Source organism: Hyla sarda, chromosome 2, assembly GCF_029499605.1.
Source record: "Hyla sarda isolate aHylSar1 chromosome 2, aHylSar1.hap1, whole genome shotgun sequence".
Taxonomy (NCBI): Eukaryota; Metazoa; Chordata; class Amphibia; order Anura; family Hylidae; genus Hyla; species Hyla sarda.
Genome location: NC_079190.1, coordinates 77,795,634 through 77,818,163, shown reverse-complemented (window position 1 = coordinate 77,818,163; position 22,530 = coordinate 77,795,634). Strand labels below are relative to the sequence as shown.

Below are 22,530 nucleotides of genomic sequence, written 5' to 3'. Positions count from 1 at the left end.
GAGTCCTTAAGGCCAAAATGGTCCTTAAGGGGTTAAACATTAATAACTCTGGAATGCTTTTAGTTATCATTCTGATTCCGAGATTGTTTTTTCGTGACATATTCTACTTTAACATAGTGGTAAAATTTTGTGGTAACTTGCATCTTTTCTTGGTGAAAAATCCAAAAATGTAATGAAAAATTTGAAAATTTTGCATTTTTCTAACTTTGAAGCTCTCTGCTTGTAAGGAAAATGGATATTCCAAATCATTTTTTTTTATTCACATATACAATATGTCCACTTTATGTTTGCATCATAAAATTGACGTGTTTTTACTTTTGGAAGACACCAGAGGGCTTCAAAGTTCAGCAGCAATTTTCCAATTTTTCACAAAATTTCCAAAATCACTATTTTTCAGGGACCAGTTCAGGTTTGAAGTGGATTTGAAGGGTCTTCATCTTAGAAATACCACACAAATGACCCCATTATAAAAACTGCACCCCCCAAAGTATTCAAAATGACATTCAGTCAGCGTTTTAACCCTTTAGGTGTTTCACAGGAATAGCAGCAAAGTGAAGGAGAAAATTCTCAATCTTCATTTTTTACACTCGCATGTTCTTGTAGACCCAATTTTTTAATTTTTACAAGGGGTAAAAGGAGAAAATGTATACTTATATTTGTAGCCCAATTTCTCTCGAGTAAGCACATACCTCATATGTCTATGTAAAGTGTTTGGCGGGCGCAGTAGAGGGCTCTGAAGCGAAGGAGTGACAAGGGGATTTTGGAGAGTACGTTTTTCTGAAATGGTTTTTGGGGGGCATGTTGCATTTAGGAAGCCCCTATGATGCCAGAACAGCAAAAAAAAAAAAAAACACATGGCATACCATTTTGGAAACTAGACCCCTTGAGGAACGTAACAAGGAATAAAGTGAGCCTTAATACCCCACAGGTGTTTCACTACTTTTGCATATGTAAAAAAAAAAAAAAAATTTCACTAAAATGTGTTTCCCCCCAAATTTCACATTTTTGCAAGGGTTAATAGCAGAAAATACCCCCCAAAATTTGTAACCTCATCTCTTTTGAGTATGGAGGTACCCCATAAGTTGACCTGAAGTGCACTACGGGCGAACTACAATGCTCAGAAGAGAAGGAGTCATATTTGGCTTTTTGAGAGTAAATTTTGCTCGGGGGCATGTCGCATTTAGGAAGCCCCTATGGTGCCAGGACAGCAAAATAACCCCCACATGGCCTACCATTTTGGAATCTAGACCCCTTGAGGAACGTAACAAGGGGTACAGTGAGCATTTACCCCCCATTGGTGTCTGTCAGATCTTTGGAACAGTGGGCTGTACAAAATTTTTAATTTGCACAGACCACTGTTCCAAAGATCTGTCAGACACCAGTGGGGGGTAAATTCTCACTGCACCCCTCATTACATTCCGTGAGGGGTGCAGTTTCCAAAATGGGGTCACATGTGTTTTTTGTTTTTTTTTTGCGTTTGTCAAAACCGCTGTGACAATCAACCACCCCTGTGCAAATCACCTCAAATGTACATGGTGCACTCTCTCTTCTGGGCCTTGTTGTGCGCCCCCAGAGCACTTTGCGCCCACATATGGGGTATCTCCGTTGTCGGGAGAAATTGCATTACAAATTTTTGGGGGCTTTTTTCCCTTTTACCTCTTGTCAAAATGAAAAGTATAGGGCAACACCAGCATGTTAGTGAAAACATTTTTTTTTTTACACTAAAATGCTGGTGTAGACCCCAACTTCACCTTTTCATAAGGGGTGAAAGGAGCAAAAGCCCCCCAAAATTTGTTAGGCAATTTCTCCCGAGTACGGCGATACCCCATATGTGGCCCTAAATTGTTGCCTTGAAATACGACAGGGCTCCAAAGTGAGAGCGCCATGCGCATTTGAGGCCAGAATTAGGGATTTGCATAGGGGTGGACATAGGGGTATTCTACGCCAGTGATTCCCAAACAGGGTGCCTCCAGCTGTTGCAAAACTCCCAGCATACTTGGACAGTCAACGGCCGTCTGGCAATACTGGGAGTTGTTGTTTTGCAACAGCTGGAGGCTCCATTTTGGAAACAGTGGCGTACCAGACGTTTTTCATTTTTATTGGGGAGGGGTATGTGTATATGTAGTGTTTTTTAACTTTTTATTTTGTGGTAGTGTAGTGTTTTTAGGGTGCAGTCACATGGGTGGGGGATTACAGCGAGTTTCCCGCTGCGAGTTTGAGCTGCCGCGCAAAATTTGCTGCATCGCAAACTTGCAGCCTGATACTCACTGTAAGCCCCCTGCCCATGTGAATGTTTTTTTATTTTTTATTTTTTTTCTCTCCCCTTTGTCTTTTCCATCCCTTATTATTTATTTTCTGAGAATCTAGCAGGAATTAAATATAATGCTCTCTCTACTATATGTTCACTTGATAACGTGAATAGTACGAGATTTTGTGTTCATCTAGGGATATGTCTGTTGAACTAAATAGTAAAACTATGGATGTCATAATTCAGAAGTATGGATAGACTGTTTAAAGAAAATATTAATGAGCTACTATATACAAGATTGTAGATAGTCTTTATAACATCGACGCAAAAACCTATTGAGACCTAGACATAGTTTGCAGCTTTAATGATATAAGATTCTTGGTATCCTATAACATGTCTTTACTGGAATTGTATTTTACTTAATTTTTTTTACCCTTGTTTCTATTGGGTTTTTCTCCTTTTCTTCCTTTTTTGCTGTATTAAAAACATTTTTTTAATTGCTAAAACAATAAATAAACAGTTAAATAAAAAAAAGATGTACTTTTCAAATCTCCACAATTTTCAAAATTTCAAGTAAAATAGTAAAATGCTGTCAAAATAAAGAAGACATATGAAAGTATAAGTTTCATAAACTATTTGCTCAGTATGTATAAATATATGCAACCTATAAGTGTTAAAATAGCAAAGAATCTTTTTTTTCCTTTAAATTTCATCTAACAAAAACACAAATTATATCAGCTTACTTTTACTATGTACATGTGGTACAACTTTTGACAAAAAACAATATCAGAATTACAGAATTATTGTGAGTTATTCTCTAATAAAGTCATATATCACCGATTTATAAAAACAGTGTCACGATGCCGGCTGGCAGGTAGTGGATCCTCTGTGCCAGAGAGGGATTGGCGTGGACCGTGCTAGTGGACCGGTTCTAAGCCACTACTGGTTTTCACCAGAGCCCGCCGCAAAGCGGGATGGTCTTGCTGCGGCGGTAGTGACCAGGTCGTATCCACTAGCAACGGCTCACCTCTCTGGCTGCTGAAGATAGGCGCGGTACAAGGGAGTAGGCAGAAGCAAGGTCGGACGTAGCAGAAGGTCGGGGCAGGCAGCAAGGATCGTAGTCAGGGGCAACGGCAGAAGGTCTGGAAACACAGGCAAGGAACACACAAGGAACGCTTTCACTGGCACTAAGGCAACAAGATCCGGCAAGGGAGTGCAAGGGAAGTGAGGTAATATAGGGAAGTGCACAGGTGATTACCCTAATTGGAACCACTGCGCCAATCAGCGGCGCAGTGGCCCTTTAAATCGCAGAGACCCGGCGCGCGCGCGCCCTAGGGAGCGGGGCCGCGCGCGCCGGGACAGAACAGACGGGGAGCGAGTCAGGTAGGGGAGCCGGGGTGCGCATCGCGAGCGGGCGCTACCCGCATCGCGAATCGCATCCCGGCTGGCAGCGGGATCGCAGCGCCCCGGGTCAGAGGACGTGACCGGAGCGCTGCAGCGGAGAGAGTGAAGCGAGCGCTCCGGGGAGGAGCGGGGACCCGGAGCGCTCGGCGTAACAGTACCCCCCCCCCTTGGGTCTCCCCCTCTTCTTGGAGCCTGAGAACCTGAGGAGCAGACTTTTGTCAAGGATGTTGTCCTCAGGTTCCCAGGATCTCTCTTCAGGACCACAACCCTCCCAGTCTACTAAAAAAAAATTTTTCCCTCTGACCTTTTTGGCAGCCAAAATTTCCTTGACCGAGAAGACGTCCGAGGAGCCGGAAACAGGAGTGGGAGGAACAGATTTGGGAGAAAAACGGTTGAGGATGAGTGGTTTGAGAAGAGAGACGTGAAAGGCATTAGGGATACGAAGAGAAGGAGGAAGAAGAAGTTTATAAGAGACAGGATTAATTTGACACAAAATTTTGAAAGGACCAAGATAGCGTGGTCCCAACTTGTAGCTAGGGACACGGAAGCGGACATATTTAGCGGAGAGCCATACCTTGTCTCCAGGGGAAAAAACGGGGGGAGCTCTTCTTTTCTTATCCGCGAACCTCTTCATGCGTGAAGAAGCCTGTAAGAGAGAATTTTGGGTCTCTCTCCATATAATGGAAAGGTCACGAGAAATTTCATCCACAGCGGGCAGACCAGAGGGCAAGGGGGTAGGGAGGGGGGGGAAGAGGGTGACGGCCGTACACCACGAAAAATGGGGATTTGGAGGAAGATTCAGAGACCCTGAAGTTATACGAGAATTCGGCCCATGGAAGGAGATCTGCCCAGTCATCCTGGCGGGAGGAAACAAAATGTCGCAAATAATCACCCAAGATCTGGTTAATTCTTTCTACTTGTCCATTGGACTGGGGATGATATGCAGAGGAAAAATTTAATTTAATCTTGAGTTGTTTACAGAGAGCCCTCCAGAATTTAGACACGAATTGGACACCTCTATCCGAGACAATCTGCGTAGGCAACCCGTGAAGACGAAAAATGTGTACAAAAAATTGTTTAGCCAACTGAGGCGCAGAAGGAAGACCAGGAAGAGGGATGAAATGTGCCATTTTGGAGAATCGATCAACGACCACCCAAATAACAGTGTTGCCACGGGAAGGGGGTAAATCAGTAATAAAATCCATACCAATCAGAGACCAAGGCTGTTCGGGGACAGGCAGAGGATGAAGAAAACCAGCGGGCTTCTGGCGAGGAGTCTTATCCCGGGCACAGATAGTGCAGGCTCGCACAAAGTCCCCAACATCCGTCTCCAGAGTCGGCCACCAATAGAAGCGGGAGATGTGGGCACCTTGGAGGCGATCAAAGAGTTCAGAGATGAGGGGTAAGGGGTAGCGGTTCTTAACCGTGATTTTATTAAGACCGCGGTAGTCAATGCAAGGACGTAGGGAGCCATCTTTTTTGGACACAAAGAAAAATCCGGCTCCGGCAGGAGAGGAGGATTTACGGATAAAGCCCTTTTTTAGATTCTCCTGGACGTATTCGGACATGGCAAGAGTCTCTGGGGCAGAGAGAGGATAAATTCTGCCCCGGGGTGGAGTAGTGCCCGGGAGGAGGTCGATAGGGCAATCATAAGGCCTGTGAGGAGGTAGAGTCTCAGCTTGTTTTTTGCAGAAAACATCCGCGAAGTCCATATAGGCCTTAGGGAGACCGGTTACTGGAGGAACCACAGAGTTACGGCAAGGGTTATTGGGAACCGGTTTTAGACAGTTTTTGGAACAAGAGGACCCCCAACTCTTGATCTCCCCAGTGGACCAATCCAGGGTTGGGGAATGAAGTTGAAGCCAGGGAAGTCCAAGGAGAATTTCTGAGGTGCAATTGGGGAGGACCAAAAGTTCAATCCTCTCATGATGAGATCCGATGCTCATAAGAAGGGGCTCCGTGCGGAAACGTATGGTACAGTCCAATCTTTCATTATTTACACAATTGATGTAGAGGGGTCTGGCGAGACTGATCACCGGGATGTTGAACCTGTTGACGAGAGAGGCCAAAATAAAATTTCCTGCAGATCCAGAGTCCAAGAAGGCCACAGCAGGGAAGGAGAAGGCAGAGGCAGACATCCGCACAGGCACTGTAAGACGTGGAGAAGCAGAGTAGACATCAAGGACTGTCTCACCTTTGTGCGGAGTCAGCGTACGTCTTTCCAGGCGGGGAGGACGGATAGGACAATCCCTCAGGAAGTGTTCGGTACTAGCACAGTACAGGCAGAGGTTCTCCATACGGCGTCGTGTCCTCTCTTGAGGTGTCAGGCGAGACCGGTCGACCTGCATAGCCTCCACGGCGGAAGGCACAAGAACAGATTGCAGGGGACCAGAGGAGAGAGGAGCCGAGGAGGAGAAACGCCTCGTGCGAACAGAGTCCATATCTTGGCGGAGTTCCTGACGCCTTTCGGAAAAACGCATGTCAATGCGAGTGGCTAGGTGAATAAGTTCATGTAGATTAGCAGGAATTTCTCGTGCGGCCAGAACATCTTTAATGTTGCTGGATAGGCCTTTTTTGAAGGTCGCGCAGAGGGCCTCATTATTCCAGGACAATTCTGAAGCAAGAGTACGGAATTGTACGGCATACTCGCCAACGGAAGAATTACCCTGGACCAGGTTCAACAGGGCAGTCTCAGAAGAAGAGGCTCGGGCAGGTTCCTCAAAGACACTTCGGATTTCCGAGAAGAAGGAGTGTACAGAGGCAGTGACGGGGTCATTGCGGTCCCAGAGCGGTGTGGCCCATGACAGGGCTTTTCCGGACAGAAGGCTGACTACGAAAGCCACCTTAGACCTTTCAGTGGGAAACAGGTCCGACATCATCTCCAGATGCAGGGAACATTGGGAAAGAAAGCCACGGCAAAACTTAGAGTCCCCATCAAATTTATCCGGCAAGGATAGGCGTAGCCCAGGAGCGGCCACTCGCTGCGGAGGAGGTGCAGGAGCTGGCGGCGGAGATGACTGCTGAAGCTGTGGTAGTAACTGTTGTAGCATAACGGTCAGTTGAGACAGCTGTTGGCCTTGTTGCGCTATCAGTTGTGACTGCTGGGCGACCACCGTGGTGAGGTCAGCGACAACTGGCAGAGGAACTTCAGCGGGATCCATGGCCGGATCTACTGTCACGATGCCGGCTGGCAGGTAGTGGATCCTCTGTGCCAGAGAGGGATTGGCGTGGACCGTGCTAGTGGACCGGTTCTAAGCCACTACTGGTTTTCACCAGAGCCCGCCGCAAAGCGGGATGGTCTTGCTGCGGCGGTAGTGACCAGGTCGTATCCACTAGCAACGGCTCACCTCTCTGGCTGCTGAAGATAGGCGCGGTACAAGGGAGTAGGCAGAAGCAAGGTCGGACGTAGCAGAAGGTCGGGGCAGGCAGCAAGGATCGTAGTCAGGGGCAACGGCAGAAGGTCTGGAAACACAGGCAAGGAACACACAAGGAACGCTTTCACTGGCACTAAGGCAACAAGATCCGGCAAGGGAGTGCAAGGGAAGTGAGGTAATATAGGGAAGTGCACAGGTGATTACCCTAATTGGAACCACTGCGCCAATCAGCGGCGCAGTGGCCCTTTAAATCGCAGAGACCCGGCGCGCGCGCGCCCTAGGGAGCGGGGCCGCGCGCGCCGGGACAGAACAGACGGGGAGCGAGTCAGGTAGGGGAGCCGGGGTGCGCATCGCGAGCGGGCGCTACCCGCATCGCGAATCGCATCCCGGCTGGCAGCGGGATCGCAGCGCCCCGGGTCAGAGGACGTGACCGGAGCGCTGCAGCGGAGAGAGTGAAGCGAGCGCTCCGGGGAGGAGCGGGGACCCGGAGCGCTCGGCGTAACAAACAGGCTTGTACTTTTTTTTTTTTTAAATCAACTGGTGCCAGAAAGTTAAACAGATTTGTAAATTAAGGATAAAGAGGGGGGTACCAATTGCCTCTAGACTAATACCATAAAATGGTACATGATGATGAAATTACAGAAAAAATAAAGTCGGACTGTGCTTCACTTTAAATGATGTACAAATTTAATATAAAATATTACAAATGAGACATAAAATAAATAATGCAAATCTAATACATAAATGCCTCCTATCACAGGGCCCTTGTGGGGAGGTATGGTATTGAAATACAAAAAATATTATATTAAAAAAAGTATTTAAAAAATGGCATGTACATTGTATTCTACCGCTATCCCAATATTGTGCAAACCGACATAATAAGGTACACTCCGTTCTCATATGGTTTAGAACAGTTCGCAAAATGGTATAATTACCAACTCCTAAAGGTGATTTTTGGCTGGACGTCCGAGAGATAGGTGTTGTAGAGGCTGTGTCCAGCGCTAGTATGCGCTTACGGTGACGGGCCCGGATGCCACAGGCCAAGGAGAAATCACCGGTCACGGAATGATTCCGGAGATGGATGCAGGCTCGGAGACAGATGTCGTGGAGGCTGTGTCCAGCGCTGGCATGCGCTTGCGGTGACGGGCCCGGTTGCCGCAGGCCAAGGAGAAGTCACCGGTCGCGGAGTGGCTCCGGGGATGGAAGTACACTCGGAGATAGATGGATCTTACTCCGGAAGCTAAGGAAAGCCTCGTGGAGGATCTCTCGGCGTCTGGTGGAATGGCGGATGGAATGCAGCCAGGTGTGGAAACAGCAGATGACAAAGTTGTATCGGAGGTAAGTGATAGCGGTTTGTGGATTGGGGTGGTCATGCGGTAAATATTTCTTTCTCTAGATGCGTTTCAGGGTACTTTATATATGACCCTTTCCTCAGCATCTCTACTGAGGAAAGGGTCATATATAAAGTAAAATTAGGAAAGATAGTGTAGCTCACTCAGTAATAAAGAAGATACTTGAACCTGAGGTTAACTGGTGTTGCCCTCACCCAAGGGCCTATGGAAAATAATAAATAGATATAGTTGAAAAACAACTAAGGACCAGTCCTCAAGGTGCATCAGAAATATTAGCATATGATCCAGATAGTAAATATAATATTTTTAATGATATAAGTCACAGGTATATAAATGTCACTAATACCTGTCCCTGCAGGGCCCTTGCAAGGGACATAGAAATCATTGCATAAGTAAAATACAAATACTCATAAAAAAATATATATATATATATTAAAAAATATTAAAAACTTGCATCCATATGAAAAAATATTAAAAATATTGTGCTAACAGTAGTTCAATGTTCTCATGATAGAGTTCCAGTAGCTAAGTACACAGTTCAATTGTTTGCGATCCTTGTGTGGAATAGACAATAGCAATCGTTGGTGGTACAGTATGTATCACATTTATAAGAATAACGATACGAGGTCTGGTGCACGGCACCACTCACCACTCCTGAAGCCGTCTATGGGGCTGGTTGTACGGGCTGACACGGAGATGTCAGGTCTCCGGAGGTGCCCGGTGTCTTAGTAGCAGCGCAGATCTCCTTCTCCTGTAGTCCTCGGCTGGCACGGGTGGCACCGGCCTCTCTGGTGTGCCGTGGATTGCTGGTTGGTCCAAGGAGACGGCGACAATGGCAATAGTTTAGCAGCAATGATAGTGTAGTAGCAGCGGTGGGAGTAGGTGCGGCGTGCCTCAGCGCTCAGTTCACACGAGGCACGCCGCACCTACTCCCACCGCTGCTACTACACTATCATTGCTGCTAAACTATTGCCATTGTCGCCGTCTCCTTGGACCAACCAGCAATCCACGGCACACCAGAGAGGCCGGTGCCACCCGTGCCAGCCGAGGACTACAGGAGAAGGAGATCTGCGCTGCTACTAAGACACCGGGCACCTCCGGAGACCTGACATCTCCGTGTCAGCCCGTACAACCAGCCCCATAGACGGCTTCAGGAGTGGTGAGTGGTGCCGTGCACCAGACCTCGTATCGTTATTCTTATAAATGTGATGCATACTGTACCACCAACGATTGCTATTGTCTATTCCACACAAGGATCGCAAACAATTGAACTGTGTACTTAGCTACTGGAACTCTATCATGAGAACATTGAACTACTGTTAGCACAATATTTTTAATATTTTTTCATATGGATGCAAGTTTTTAATATTTTTTAATATATATATATATTTTTTTATGAGTATTTGTATTTTACTTATGCACTGAATTACATGCACTGATTTCTATGTCCCTTGCAAGGGCCCTGCAGGGACAGGTATTAGTGACATTTATATACCTGTGACTTATATCATTAAAAATATTATATTTACTATCTGGATCATATGCTAATATTTCTGATACACCTTGAGGACTGGTCCTTAGTTGTTTTTCAACTATACCTATTTATCATATATAAAGTACCCTGAAACGCATCTAGAGAAAGAAATATTTACCGCATGACCACCGCAATCCACAAACCGCTATCACTTACCTCGGATACAACTTTGTCATCTGCTGTTTCCACACCTGGCTGCATTCCATCCGCCATTCCACCAGACGCCGAGAGATCCTCCACGAGGCTTTCCTTCACTTCCGGAGTAAGATCCATCTATCTCCGAGTGTGCTTACATCCCCGGAGCCACTCCGTGACCGGTGACTTCTCCTTGGCCTGCGGCAACCGGGCCCGTCACCGCAAGCGCATGCCAGCGCTGGACACAGCCTCCACGACATCTGTCTCCGAGCCTGCATCCATCTCCGGAATCATTCCGTGACCGGTGATTTCTCCTTGGCCTGTGGCATCCGGGCCCGTCACCGTAAGCGCATACTAGCGCTGGACACAGCCTCTACAACACCTATCTCTCGGACGTCCAGCCAAAAATCACCTTTAGGAGTTGGTAATTATACCATTTTGCGAACTGTTCTAAACCATATGAGAACGGAGTGTACCTTATTATGTCGGTTTGCACAATATTGGGATAGCGGTAGAATACAATGTACATGCCATTTTTTAAATACTTTTTTTAATATAATATTTTTTTGTATTTCAATACCATACCTCCCCACAAGGGCCCTGTGATAGGAGGCATTTATGTATTAGATTTGCATTATTTATTTTATGTCTCATTTGTAATATTTTATATAAAATTTGTACATCATTTAAAGTGAAGCGCAGTCCGACTTTATTTTTTCTGAAATTTCATCATCATGTACCATTTTATGGTATTAGTCTAGAGGCATTTGGTACCCCCCTCTTTATCTTTATATATTATTTTATACTGGTATTTTTTGGTGTAAATACTTTCCATTTAGCCTCGACTAATTTATATTGTGAGCTGCACATACCCCAATTTCTTTTAGATTTGTAAATTACTTCTATTAAAATCTTAAACCTTCCAGTACATTTTAGGGGCTGTATACTACAGAGGAAATGCTTTTCTTTTTGGATTTCTCTGATGTCCCGACCATAGCGCTCTCTGCTGACCTCTGCTGTCCATTTTAGGAACTGTCCTGAGCAGCATATGTTTGCTATGGGTATTTTCTCCTGCTCTGGACAGTTCCAAAAATGGACAGCAGAGGTCAGCAGAGAGCACTGTGGTCGTGACATCAGAGAAATCCAAAAAGAAAAGCATTTCTTCTGTAGTATATAGCCCCTAAAAAGTACTGGAAGGATTAAGATTTTTTAATAGAAGTAATTTACAAAACTGTTTAACTTTCTGGCACCAGTTCATTTAAAAAAAAAAAAAAAAAAAAAAAGTTTTCCATGGGCTTACAGGCTAAATTGTCTTGGTTCTAAAGGGGGTAAAAGAAATGTGTGATCAGAAAAAGTTTTTATGTTAATGTCATAAAACACTAAGGAATATGTACTTAATGTCCAGGCCATAAAGCTATCTGGTAATATACTTTCAGATAGAACCTTTAATTAAAAATGTAGTAGTCTGAGTAGTAGCGGCTATTAAGTGTCAATGTGAATAGATTAACCAGTTTTATAATATTAAAGCACTTAAAAGGACTGAGGGTTTAAAAAAAAATGCTAATTATATTCTGAGTAGAGATGAGTGAATTTACAGTAATTCGATTGGTCACGAACTTCTCGACTTGGCATTTGGTGACTTTAGCCTGTATAAATGAGTTCAGCTTTCAGGTGCTCCGGTGGGCTGGAGACTCTCTTTTAGGACTGTATCCACCTTTTCCAGCCACCGGAACACCTGAAAGCTGAACTAATTTATGCAGGCTAAAGTCAGCAACTGCCGAGCCGAGAAGTTCGTGATGAATCAAATCACTGTAAGTTCGCTCATCTCTAATTCTGAGTTAATTGATGAATGTTCCACATCCATAACCTTTATCAGTTACATGAAAGCAGCTACAAAGAGTATCTCTTTAAAGGGTTTATCTCGTCTATCCCCCAGATAGGCCAACAATAGTAGATCGGCGGGGGTGCAGCCATGGTGTTTGTGCCGCAGCTTTTTCAACATTTTCTGCTGCTGATCCTTGCAGTTGCCATATTTTTAGTAGTGGGGACAATGCTGCAGTTTCTTGCACTGCCAATAGTAATAATATAAGGATTGCAAAGATGAGCGTCAGTAAACAAGGCTGCAACTTCAGTCTCTTCAAACAGACAATCCGCAGGAATACTGGGAGTTGGACCCCTGCCGATGTAATATTGATGAGTGTACTGAAGAGACAAAAAGAACAGAGGAGTGCGATCCTAGTGTATTATCAAAAACATTAAAGGCAGAGTTTTCAACACATATATGCTCACCAGAGTTGGTTATGCTCAGAGCATAACATCTACAACAGCGCATCAATAGTGGGTCAGCAGCCCAGGAGAACCCGAACATCCAAGGAGGTCGGCAGACAGTAGTAAAATAGACGATTAAAAAAAAGAAATTTTCTCCAAAGCCAGGCGCTTCTCCCAATAAAAAGTTATCTTTATTCCGTCAGGAAAGACATAAAAAGTTGGTTTAAAAAGTATTTTCAATGCGTTTCTAGCTCGGACTGAGCTCTTTATCAAGACGTGCAATATTGATGGTCTATTCAGAGCCTAGGCCATTGATTTTATAAGACCAGATAACCCCTTTAAGCTGTCTACACACATAAGAGAAAACTTAGATGAAAGGATTGTCCAACAATCTGTTGTGTATTAGGCCTGCTAACTTGGGAAAAATGCACATTTAGTGTAGGGTCACATGTGCTGTATTTGGCTCCGTCTTTGCTGCTGCATATTTTCTTACCCTTTGAAGTCAATGGGTAACAAAATCAGCTGCATATTTTGCCTTCAATGGGTAGGGATATACTCCAGCAGCAAATACACAGCAAAAAATGGGACGTGTGACCCTACCCTTAGCCTTTCTTGGTGTATTTAACATGTAAATCCATTAGTGTCAATAATGTATCACAGATCATAAGCCTTGGGCAGGGATGTGCTTGGCCCTAGATATTTTATTTTAAATTTTCTATTAGAATTTTCATATGCATCATTTTTACAGACAAGATAACAGTTTGTAACTTGTTTGTATCCTTCTTTGTATCCACGTTTGTATCTACTACTATGATAAGCCCTATTAGGTTTATTGTTGGACATATTCTTTGTAAATGTAATACTTAGTTGATATTTTAGGCACTCCCATACAAATTAGTAGTATTCTTTCTGATATTAAGAAAAAAAACACAGTGGATTATCTTTAGAATTTAATGTTTTGTTTTCTTCACCAGGGCATGGGTTCTTCTGATGCCTCACCCCGTAACTGGCGTGGCATTGGACTGGCAATGTTGGTGATATCTGTGGTAATGTCACTTGTCCTGTTAGCGATATTCCTGCTCTCTCCAGGTAAGGAACATCATACCTTAATATTTCATTATACAAGGGCTTTTCCAATCAGGGAGAAACATTTCAAAAAGTTTCAGAGTCTCTTGAAGGGAGTTTGTAAAATCAGAGGGGTAGCCATATACTGTACATATCTTTTTTATCTTTTATCTTTTGGGTATTCCAGGAAAAAACTTTATATATATATATATATATATATATATATATATATATATATATATATCAACTGGCTCCAGAAAGTTAAACAGATTTGTAAATTACTTCTATTAAAAAATCTTAATCCTTTCAATAATTATCAGCTGCCGAAGTTGAGTTGTTGTTTTCTGTCTGGCAGCAGTGCTCTCTGCTGACATCTCTGCTTGTCTCGGGAACTGCACAGTTTAGAAGAGGTTTGCTATGGAGATTTGCTTCTAAACTGGGCGGTTTCCAAGACACGTGTCATCAGAGGGCACTTAGACAAAAAAACACTACTCAACTTCAATAGCTAATAAGCACTGAAAGGATTAAGATTTTTTAATGGAGAGATGGGTCCCTGTTCTGAACATCCCTTGTGGAGGGGTGGTGGGACGGTCCCAGAGGTCAGATCCCCCTGTGATCTGACACTTATCCCCTATCCTGCTGATAGGAGATAAGTTTAGAAGTTGTGGAGTATCCCTTTAAATGCCTGATGTCATCATCGGGTGCTAGTTGCCTCGGCAATCTGACATGGCGTTCAGAGTAGTAGAGACACAGCTGGATACAGTATGTTAATACCACAGCAGTTAACAGAACCCATAACTGAAGTGAAGATGACAGTTCAGTCACTCGCATGGGATGAAGAAGAGGTGAATAATACTATAATTGGAAAAATAGTTTAAATATAGTTGTATTTTTATGTTTAATAGCTTAACCCCACCAGGACCAAGGGTCGCATCCTGGGACTTAAGGACCAAGGGTGTACCTGTACGCCCTCGGTGTTTCCGTTCACTGGTGGTAACCGGGCAGTGAACGGAAACGGATGCCTGCATGCCAATGCCTGGGGGGGTCCTGAGACCCCCCCATGTCGATGATCGCTGCATTGACCGGCGATCTGCGGCGATTCTGGGTCATACGGGTCTGCGATGACCCTGAAAATAAACATGATCGGGGCTGTCCAAGACAGCTGATGGGATTTGTTGTTTTGCAACATCTGGAGGGCCACAGTTTGAAAATCACTGTGCGGTGGTCTCTAAACTGTGGTCTTTAAAATCTTGAATAACTATAACTCCAAGCATGCACAAACAGCAAACAGCAGTCTCCGCATGCTGGGAGTTGTTGTTGCGTGCCTCCAGCTGTTGAATAACTACAACTTCGCCCTTCGGTGATCAGTACATGCTGGGAGTTGTAGTTTTGCAGCAGCTAGAGGCACACTGGATGGAAAACTCAGTTTTCCAACTAGTGTGCCTCCAGCTGTTGCAAAAGAACAACTCCCAGCATGCACGGTCTGTCAGTGCTTGCTGGAAGTTATAGTTTTGCAACAGCTGGATGGTTGCCTCCCCTGTGCGCAACAGGGCTCAGGAGTGAGAGCGCACTATGTAACCAGGACTCATGGCTAATGCCGGATATCGCCAATCGGGCTGATGTCTGACATTAACCCTTTAACCCTGCAGTGATCAAACTTGATCTAAACTTGATCTAAAACTAAAGTAAACATTGCCGGTTAGCTCAGTGATGCTATTCGGGACCGCTGCGGTGAAATCGCGGTGTCCCAAACATTTTGCAGGACGCGAGGAGGATCCCTACCTGCCTCCTTGCTGTCCGATCACCGAATGACTGCTCTGTGCCTGAAATCTAGGCAGGAGCAGTCGAGCGGTGATAACACTGATCAATGCACTGATCAGTGTAGGAAATCAGTGTGTGCAATGTTCTAGTCCCCTATGGGGCTATAAAATTGCAAAAAAAAAAAAAAAAGTGAAAATAGAGTGTTAATAAATGTGATTTAACCCCTTCCCTAATAAAAGTTAGAATCACCCCCCTTTTCCCATAAAAAAGAAATAATCTGTGTAAATAAAAATAAACATATGTACTGTAGTACATTTTTCTGCCCTCATAAGTGCATACCACATACATACATCAAAATAGTGTACTATTTTTTACCTGTTAATCTGTCAGGGGCCTATATACTGTGAAAGGACAGCTAATAGTACACACCTGCTGCTGTTCTAGGCAAATACTGTTTTAAGCGTAGTGAAGCGTTTTGTACTCCCCTAGTATATGCAATAAGTATGTCAGGCAGAGTAGTGCCAGGATGTGCACAGTGAAGTGGCAGAGGCCTAAATTCATCAGGTGCAGGCAGAGGTCGCAGCAGAGTAGGGATGTGTGGCAACCGGAGTTGCAGCGAGAGGTCTGAGCTCCCAGTGTCAGCTAGCAGTCGTGTCTCGACCAGCAACCCAGCAGCCGTGATTGATCGGTTCACTCGGTCATTCACTTCATCCTGAGTGACATCCGACAACCCCAGTAAACAGTCGGTGGGTTCCTCAGACTCAACCCTCACTTGGCATGGCCCTCATGCTGCTGCTGCCACCTCTTGGCTCTGTCATTGTGCTGCCATATGGTCTCCTCATGCTGATGCTGCCACCTCCAGGCTCTCTCATTGTGCTGCTCTATGGTCTTCTCATGCTAATGCTACCCCCTCCAGGCTCTGTCATTGTGCTGCCATATGGTCTCTTCACGCTGATGCTGCCACCTCCAAGCTCTCTAATTGTGCTGCTCTATGGTCTCCTCATGCTGATGCTGCCACCTCCAGGCTCTTTCATTGTGCTGATCTATGGTCTCCTCATGCTTATGCTACTTCCTCCACACTCTGTCATTGTGCCACCATATGGTCTCCTCATGCCGATGCTACCACCTCCAGGCACTGTCATTGTGCCACCATATGGTATCCTCATGTTGATGCTGCCACCTCCAGGCTCTCTAATTGTGCTTCTCTATGGTCTCTCTTCATGCTGATGCTGCCACCTCCAGGCTCTCTAATTGTGCTGCTCTTTGGTGTCCTCATGCTGATGCTACCAGCTCCAGGCTCTCTGATTATGCTGCCATGGATACTGCAAAACAATATTAAGGTGCTGGTCCCCAGTTTCAGAAATTCCTCTGCATTAGGCTCACTTTCAGGACTTCTGATGCTTCTGCTGCCACCTCCAGGCTGTCTCATTTAGCCACTATATGGTATCCTCATGCACCAGCCACCTCCAGGCTGTGCCATTCTGCCACTATATGGTCTCCTTATGCTTCAGCCAACTCCAGGCTGTCCCATTCAGACACTACATGGTCTCCTCATACTGATACAACCTCCAGGTTTTGTCATTGTGCTGCTATGTGACATTGGACTCCTTGTTAAATTTGGTCCTTTGTACCTACACCCCGGGGCCCGGGACACTAAAACTTCAATTTCAAAAACCTCAATTTCAAAATCTTAAATTTTAAAATTTTAAATTTCAATGGTCTCCTTATGCTCCTGCCAACTCCAGGCTGTGCCATTCAGACACTATATCTTAGGTATTGTGAAGCCCTAGTGTCTTCTAATGCTGGTGCCAACTCCAGTCTGTGCCATTCAGACACTATATGGTCTCCTGATGCTTCATCCTACTCCAGGCTGTGTCATTCAGAATATATGGTTTGCTGATGCTGTTGGGCCTGGGTCAGGGCCTAAAAAAATTTTCTTGAGCACTAGCTACCCTAAATCTCCAATTTAATTTTAAAAATTCATCTTTTAATCTTAGGTATTGTGAAGCCCTAGTGTCTCCTCATCCTGCTGCCAACTAAAGGCTGTGCCATTCAAACACTATATGGTCTCCTGATGTTTAAGCCAACTCCAGGCTGTGTCATTCAGCCAATATATGGTTTACTGAAGCTGCTGGGCCTGGGTCTGGGCCTAAAAAGTTTTTTTACGGTAGCACTAGCTACCCTAAATCTTCAATTTAAATTTCAAAATTCGTCTTTTAATCTTAGGTATTGAGAAGCCCTAGTGTCTCCTCATCCTGCTGCCAACTCCAGGCTGTGCCATTCAGACACTATATGGTCTCCTCATGCAGCCAACACCTCCACGCTGTGTCATTCAGACACTATATGGTCTCCTCATGCTGCCAACACCTCCACGCTGTGTCTTTCAGCCACTATATGGTCTCCTCATGCTTCAGCCACATCCAAGATTTTTCATTCAGCCACTATATGGTCTCCTCATGCTGCCAACACCTCCACGCTGTGTCATTTAGCCACTGTATGGTCTCCTCATGCTGCCAACACCTCCACACTGTATCATTCAGCCGCTGAATGGTCTCCTCATGCTGCCAACACCTCCATGCTGTGTCATACAGCCACTATATGGTCTCCTCATACTGATGCCACCTCCAGGCTCTGTCATTGTCCTGCTCTTCGGCAGTGATTCTAAAAGTGATGCCTGTAATCTGCATGTCATTCTGAATAACAGTATTATTTCACTACCCCAGCACACTCCATATGCGTGTTAGGACAAAGCAAAGGGTTCTAAACCCCTATTGGGGCTCTCTGTAGTCCAGAAATAGCTGTTTTTAATATAGATTTGCTGCGAATAAATTCGGATCGAAACTAATTTTTTAGAAAAATTAGGCAAATTGGCTGAATCGAATTTTTCAAAAGTTTGCTCATCTCTACTCATATGTGTTTGATGCTTTCACCTTTCACAGAACTGATGGCTTGTGCCGAGCCGAGGTGGAGAGTCCCAAGACGCCGTTTCTTTGCGAAGAAGGCAGTACCAACCCTGCACAATTTTGTGGAACAGAACTTCATGGCCAACTGGGTGAATGTGGTTCCTGCACAGCCACAACAGCAACTTGGACAAGTCACGCCGCTTCCACCTCCATGCTCTCAGGGCGTTGGTCCTGTGACAGTGTGCGACTTCGCTTGCTCATCCTCCACCGTGTCCTCTGCCTCCACTGCACGGACAAGTCTCAGTGCCCCTCCAGCATACCATGTGTGTAGGGTATGGCGGTATCACGCTGTTCTTCACATGGTTTGCCTTGGTGAATGGAGTCACACAGGAGAAGAAATGCTACAAGTCATTCATCAAGAAATCAAATCATGGCTTACTACACGAAAACTGGCAATGGGAACCATGGTGACTGATAACGGGAAGAACATCTTGTCAGTGATGCGACAAGGAAGCCTGAACCATGCTCCCTGAATGCCACACGTGTTCAATCTGGTTGTCAAGCGGTTCCTGAAGTGTTCCCCCCCATCAGCAAGACATCCTAACAATGGGAAGGAAACTTTGCATGCACTTCAGCCACTCATACACTACAAAGCACACCCTCCTTGAGTTGCAGCATCAGAACGATATCCCCCAACATAGTCTGATTTGTGACTTTTTCACACGTTGGAATTCTACCCTCCATATGTTGGACCGACAATACGAACAGAGAAAAGCCATCACCGATTTCTTCATGATCCAAGCGGATAGGGGGACTCCCCTGTGTAACTTCAATGTCAACCAGTGGCAGCTTATACGTGACACTTGCCCTTTGAGGAAGCCACAATGCTAGTCAGTCGCCAGGATTATGGGATGAACAATGTCATTCCATTGCTTCATCTACTACAACACGTGTTGGAAACAATGGCTGGTCAGGGCACTGGAGACTTGGCGCCTACATCTCATGGCCACATGAGCCCTTTAGGGGCTGAACTGGAGGAGAAGGGGCACAGTGGAGCACAGTTTAGGTTTTGCGAGATGGGCGGTTTTTCTAGTCATCTGACAGGAGAGGAGGAGCAGGAGCAGCTAGAGGGTTATGAGAAAGGCGAGACAGAGGACCCAGACACACCGTGGCAGTATGCAGTGGAGATGGAGGCAAGGAGTCCCTCCAAGTCACTTGCACAAATGGCACAATGCATGCTCACTTTCTTGTGTAGTGACCGCCGAATTGTCACCAATCAGGGAGGACTTCTGGCTCTCCGCCTTAATGGACCCTTGCTACTGACACAAAATGGGGGCCTTTTTTACACCCACTGACCTACTACAGAGACATCCTACATTGTCAGTTGGCCGATGCCTATCTGTGCCATCGTCCATCCTCTCGCAGGTCTGACACGGGGGGCTCTCTGCGCTCACCTTCCACTGCCACGGCTGCTGGGGAGAGGTGGGGTAATAGGAGCAGTACTTGCTCCATCAGCAGTAGCCTGAGTTTACAGTCACTGATGAGTAGCTTTCTTCACCCGCATAGTGAAGCAACTCATCAGCAGCAGGTAGACCTGGAGCAGGATCTAAACCAGCAGGTGGTGGCATACCTTGACATTCCCATGCCAACACACCTTGAAGATCCGCTGGACTTCTGGGCAGCCAAACTTGATTTGTGGCCGCAACTAGCAGAGTTTGCCCTGGAAAAGCTGTCCTGCCCAGCCAGTAGTGTGCCATCAGAGCGGATGTTTCGCGCGGCACGGGCCATAGTAACCCCAAGGAGAACTTGTCTGTCCACGGAAAATGTGGAGAGACTGACCTTTGTGAAGATGAATCAGGCATGGATCAGCCAGGATTTCCACCCACCAATGCCTGATGTATCACAGTAGACTGACCATGGTGCCACACCAACATTGCACAAATATGGATAGTGCTAAACATATTCCTCCGTATCAGACCACTAGTAAGTATTAAGGATATGCATTACTTAAAAATTAACTTTTAATAATATTCTTGGGATAAAATATATGTACCCCAAATTTTTTTTAAATCAAACAAAAGGAAAGGTGTGCAAAAAACACCATGTGTCACCTACACCAACAAATATTGATGTGATGCAAAGACCTCTAAAAGATGGAAGAGAACAACATATGGTCCATAGTAACCGGTGGGGGTAAAAACTTCCCCTGTAGGACCCTACTCTCGCATTATTAATTCCCTTCTTGGCAAGTGTTACTCGCCCTAAAAAGGGCGGCCCCACACAGGAACCTCTCCCTATTTTCCCCTACAACCACTGCCATTTCCCAGGGTTTCTAGGTGGGAATAGAGAGAGCTACCTGTGTGGGGCCGCCCTTTTTAGGGTTGGTAACATTTGCCAAAAAGGGAATTAATAGGGTTAGAGTAGGGCCTTGCATGGGAAGTTTTAACCCCCACTGGACAATACGTTGTTCCCATCCACTTTTTCGAGGAAAGTGTTACTCGTCTTAAAAAGGGCGGCCCCACACAGGAACCAATCCCTATTTCCACCTAAAAACCCTGGGAAATGGCAGTGTTTGTACGTGGAAATAGGGAGAGGTTCCTGTGTGGGGCCGCCCTTTATATGGCGAGTAACACTTGCCAAGAAGGGAATTAATAATGCGAGAATAGGGCCTTACAGGGGAAGTTTTTACCCCACTAATTACAATGGACCATATGTTGCTCCCTTGCACCTTTTAGAGGTCTTTGCATCACATCAATACTTGGTGGTGTAGGTGGCACATCGTGTTTTTTGCACCCCTTTCCTTTTGTTTGATTTAAAAAAAAAATTGGGTCCATATATTTTATCCTAAGCATATTATTAAATGCATATCTGCAATACCCACTTGTGTACACTAACACTTTTACAAAAGAGACCGTTTTCTTCTGCCTACCTGCCTCAGCTACTATTCTTATCCTGCCACCCACCTGAGGCCACACGCCTGATGCCAAGTTCTCCTTTTTTCACCCACCTTCGTCACCGAGTACTGCTATTGCCACCCACCGCACCACTCTCCGGGTCACCGGGTAACTTTCAGGACTCCTGATGCTGCTGCTGCCAGCTCCAGGCTGTCTCATTCTGCCACCATATGTTCTCCTCCTGCTGCTGCCTCCTCCAGGCTGTGTCATTCAGCCACTATATGTTCTCCTTATGCTGCCGCCAACTGCTATTGCCACCCACCGCACCACTCTCCGGGTCACCGGGTAACTTTCAGGACTCCTGATGCTGCTGCTGCCACCTCCAGGCTGTCTCATTCTGCCACTATATGGTCTCCTCATGCTGCCGCAAACTCCAGGCTGTGTCATTCAGCCACTATATGGTCTCCTCATGCTGCCGCCACCTCCACGCTATGTCATTCAGCCACTATATGGTCTCCTCATGCTTCCGCCACCTCCACGCTGTGTCATTCAGCCACTATATGTTCTCCTCGTGCTGCTGCCAACTCCAGTCTGTGTCATTTAGCCACTATATGGTCTCCTCATGCTGCCGCCAACTCCAGGCTGTCGTTAAGCCCCTTCATGTTCGCCTCATGTTGCTGCCACCTCCACCCTGTGTCATTCAGCCACTATATAGTCTCCTCATGCTGCTGCCACCTCCACGGTGTGTCATTCAGGCACTATATGGTCTCCTCATGCTTCCGCCACCTCCAGGCTGTGTCATTAAGCCACTATGTGGTCACCTCATTCTGCCGCGAACTCATGCTGTGTCATTCAGCCATTATATGGTCTCCTCATGCTGCCGCCAACTCCAGGCTGTTTCATTCAGCCACTATATGATCTCCTCATGCTGCCGCCACCACTCTGTCACTGGGTCACTTTCAGGTCTCCTGATGCTGCTGCCACCTCCAGGCTGTCTCATTCTGCCACTATATGGTCTCCTCATGCAGCAGCAAACTCCAGGCTGTGTCATTCAGCCACTATATGGTCTCCTCATGCTGCCGCCACCTCCACGCTATGTCATTCAGGCACTATATGGTCTCCTCATGCTTCCGCCACCTCCACGCTGTGTCATTCAGCCACTATATGGTCTCCTCATGCTGCCGCCACCTCCACGCTATGTCATTCCGGCACTATATATTATCCTCATGCTCCCGCCACCTCCACGCTGTGTCATTCAGCCACTATATGTTCTCCTCATGCTGCCGCCAACTCCAGTCTGTGTCATTTAGCCACTATATGGTCTCCTCATGCTGCCGCCACCTCCACGCTATGTCATTCAGGCACTATATGGTCTCCTCATGCTTCCGCCACCTCCACGCTGTGTCATTCAGCCACTATATGGTCTCCTCATGCTGCCGCCACCTCCACGCTATGTCATTCCGGCACTATATATTATCCTCATGCTCCCGCCACCTCCACGCTGTGTCATTCAGCCACTATATGTTCTCCTCATGCTGCCGCCAACTCCAGTCTGTGTCATTTAGCCACTATATGGTCTCCTCATGCTGCCG

The 22,530-nt window shown here is 45.9% G+C and overlaps 1 protein-coding gene across 3 annotated transcripts in view; it reads left to right on the top strand.

Moving 5' to 3' along the window:
- The window catches only part of LOC130358644 (inactive dipeptidyl peptidase 10-like), a 186,529-nt gene that overhangs the window by 21,372 nt on the left and 142,627 nt on the right, over positions 1 to 22,530 (top strand). For all 3 annotated transcript variants that reach the window (XR_008889594.1, XM_056562173.1, XM_056562172.1), the window contains exon 2: positions 13,290 to 13,404. Coding sequence is in view for 2 of the 3 variants with exons in the window: in XM_056562173.1 (XP_056418148.1) it covers positions 13,290 to 13,404 (115 nt within the window). In the remaining variant the exon portion in view is untranslated. The remainder of the gene's footprint in view (positions 1 to 13,289; positions 13,405 to 22,530) is intronic.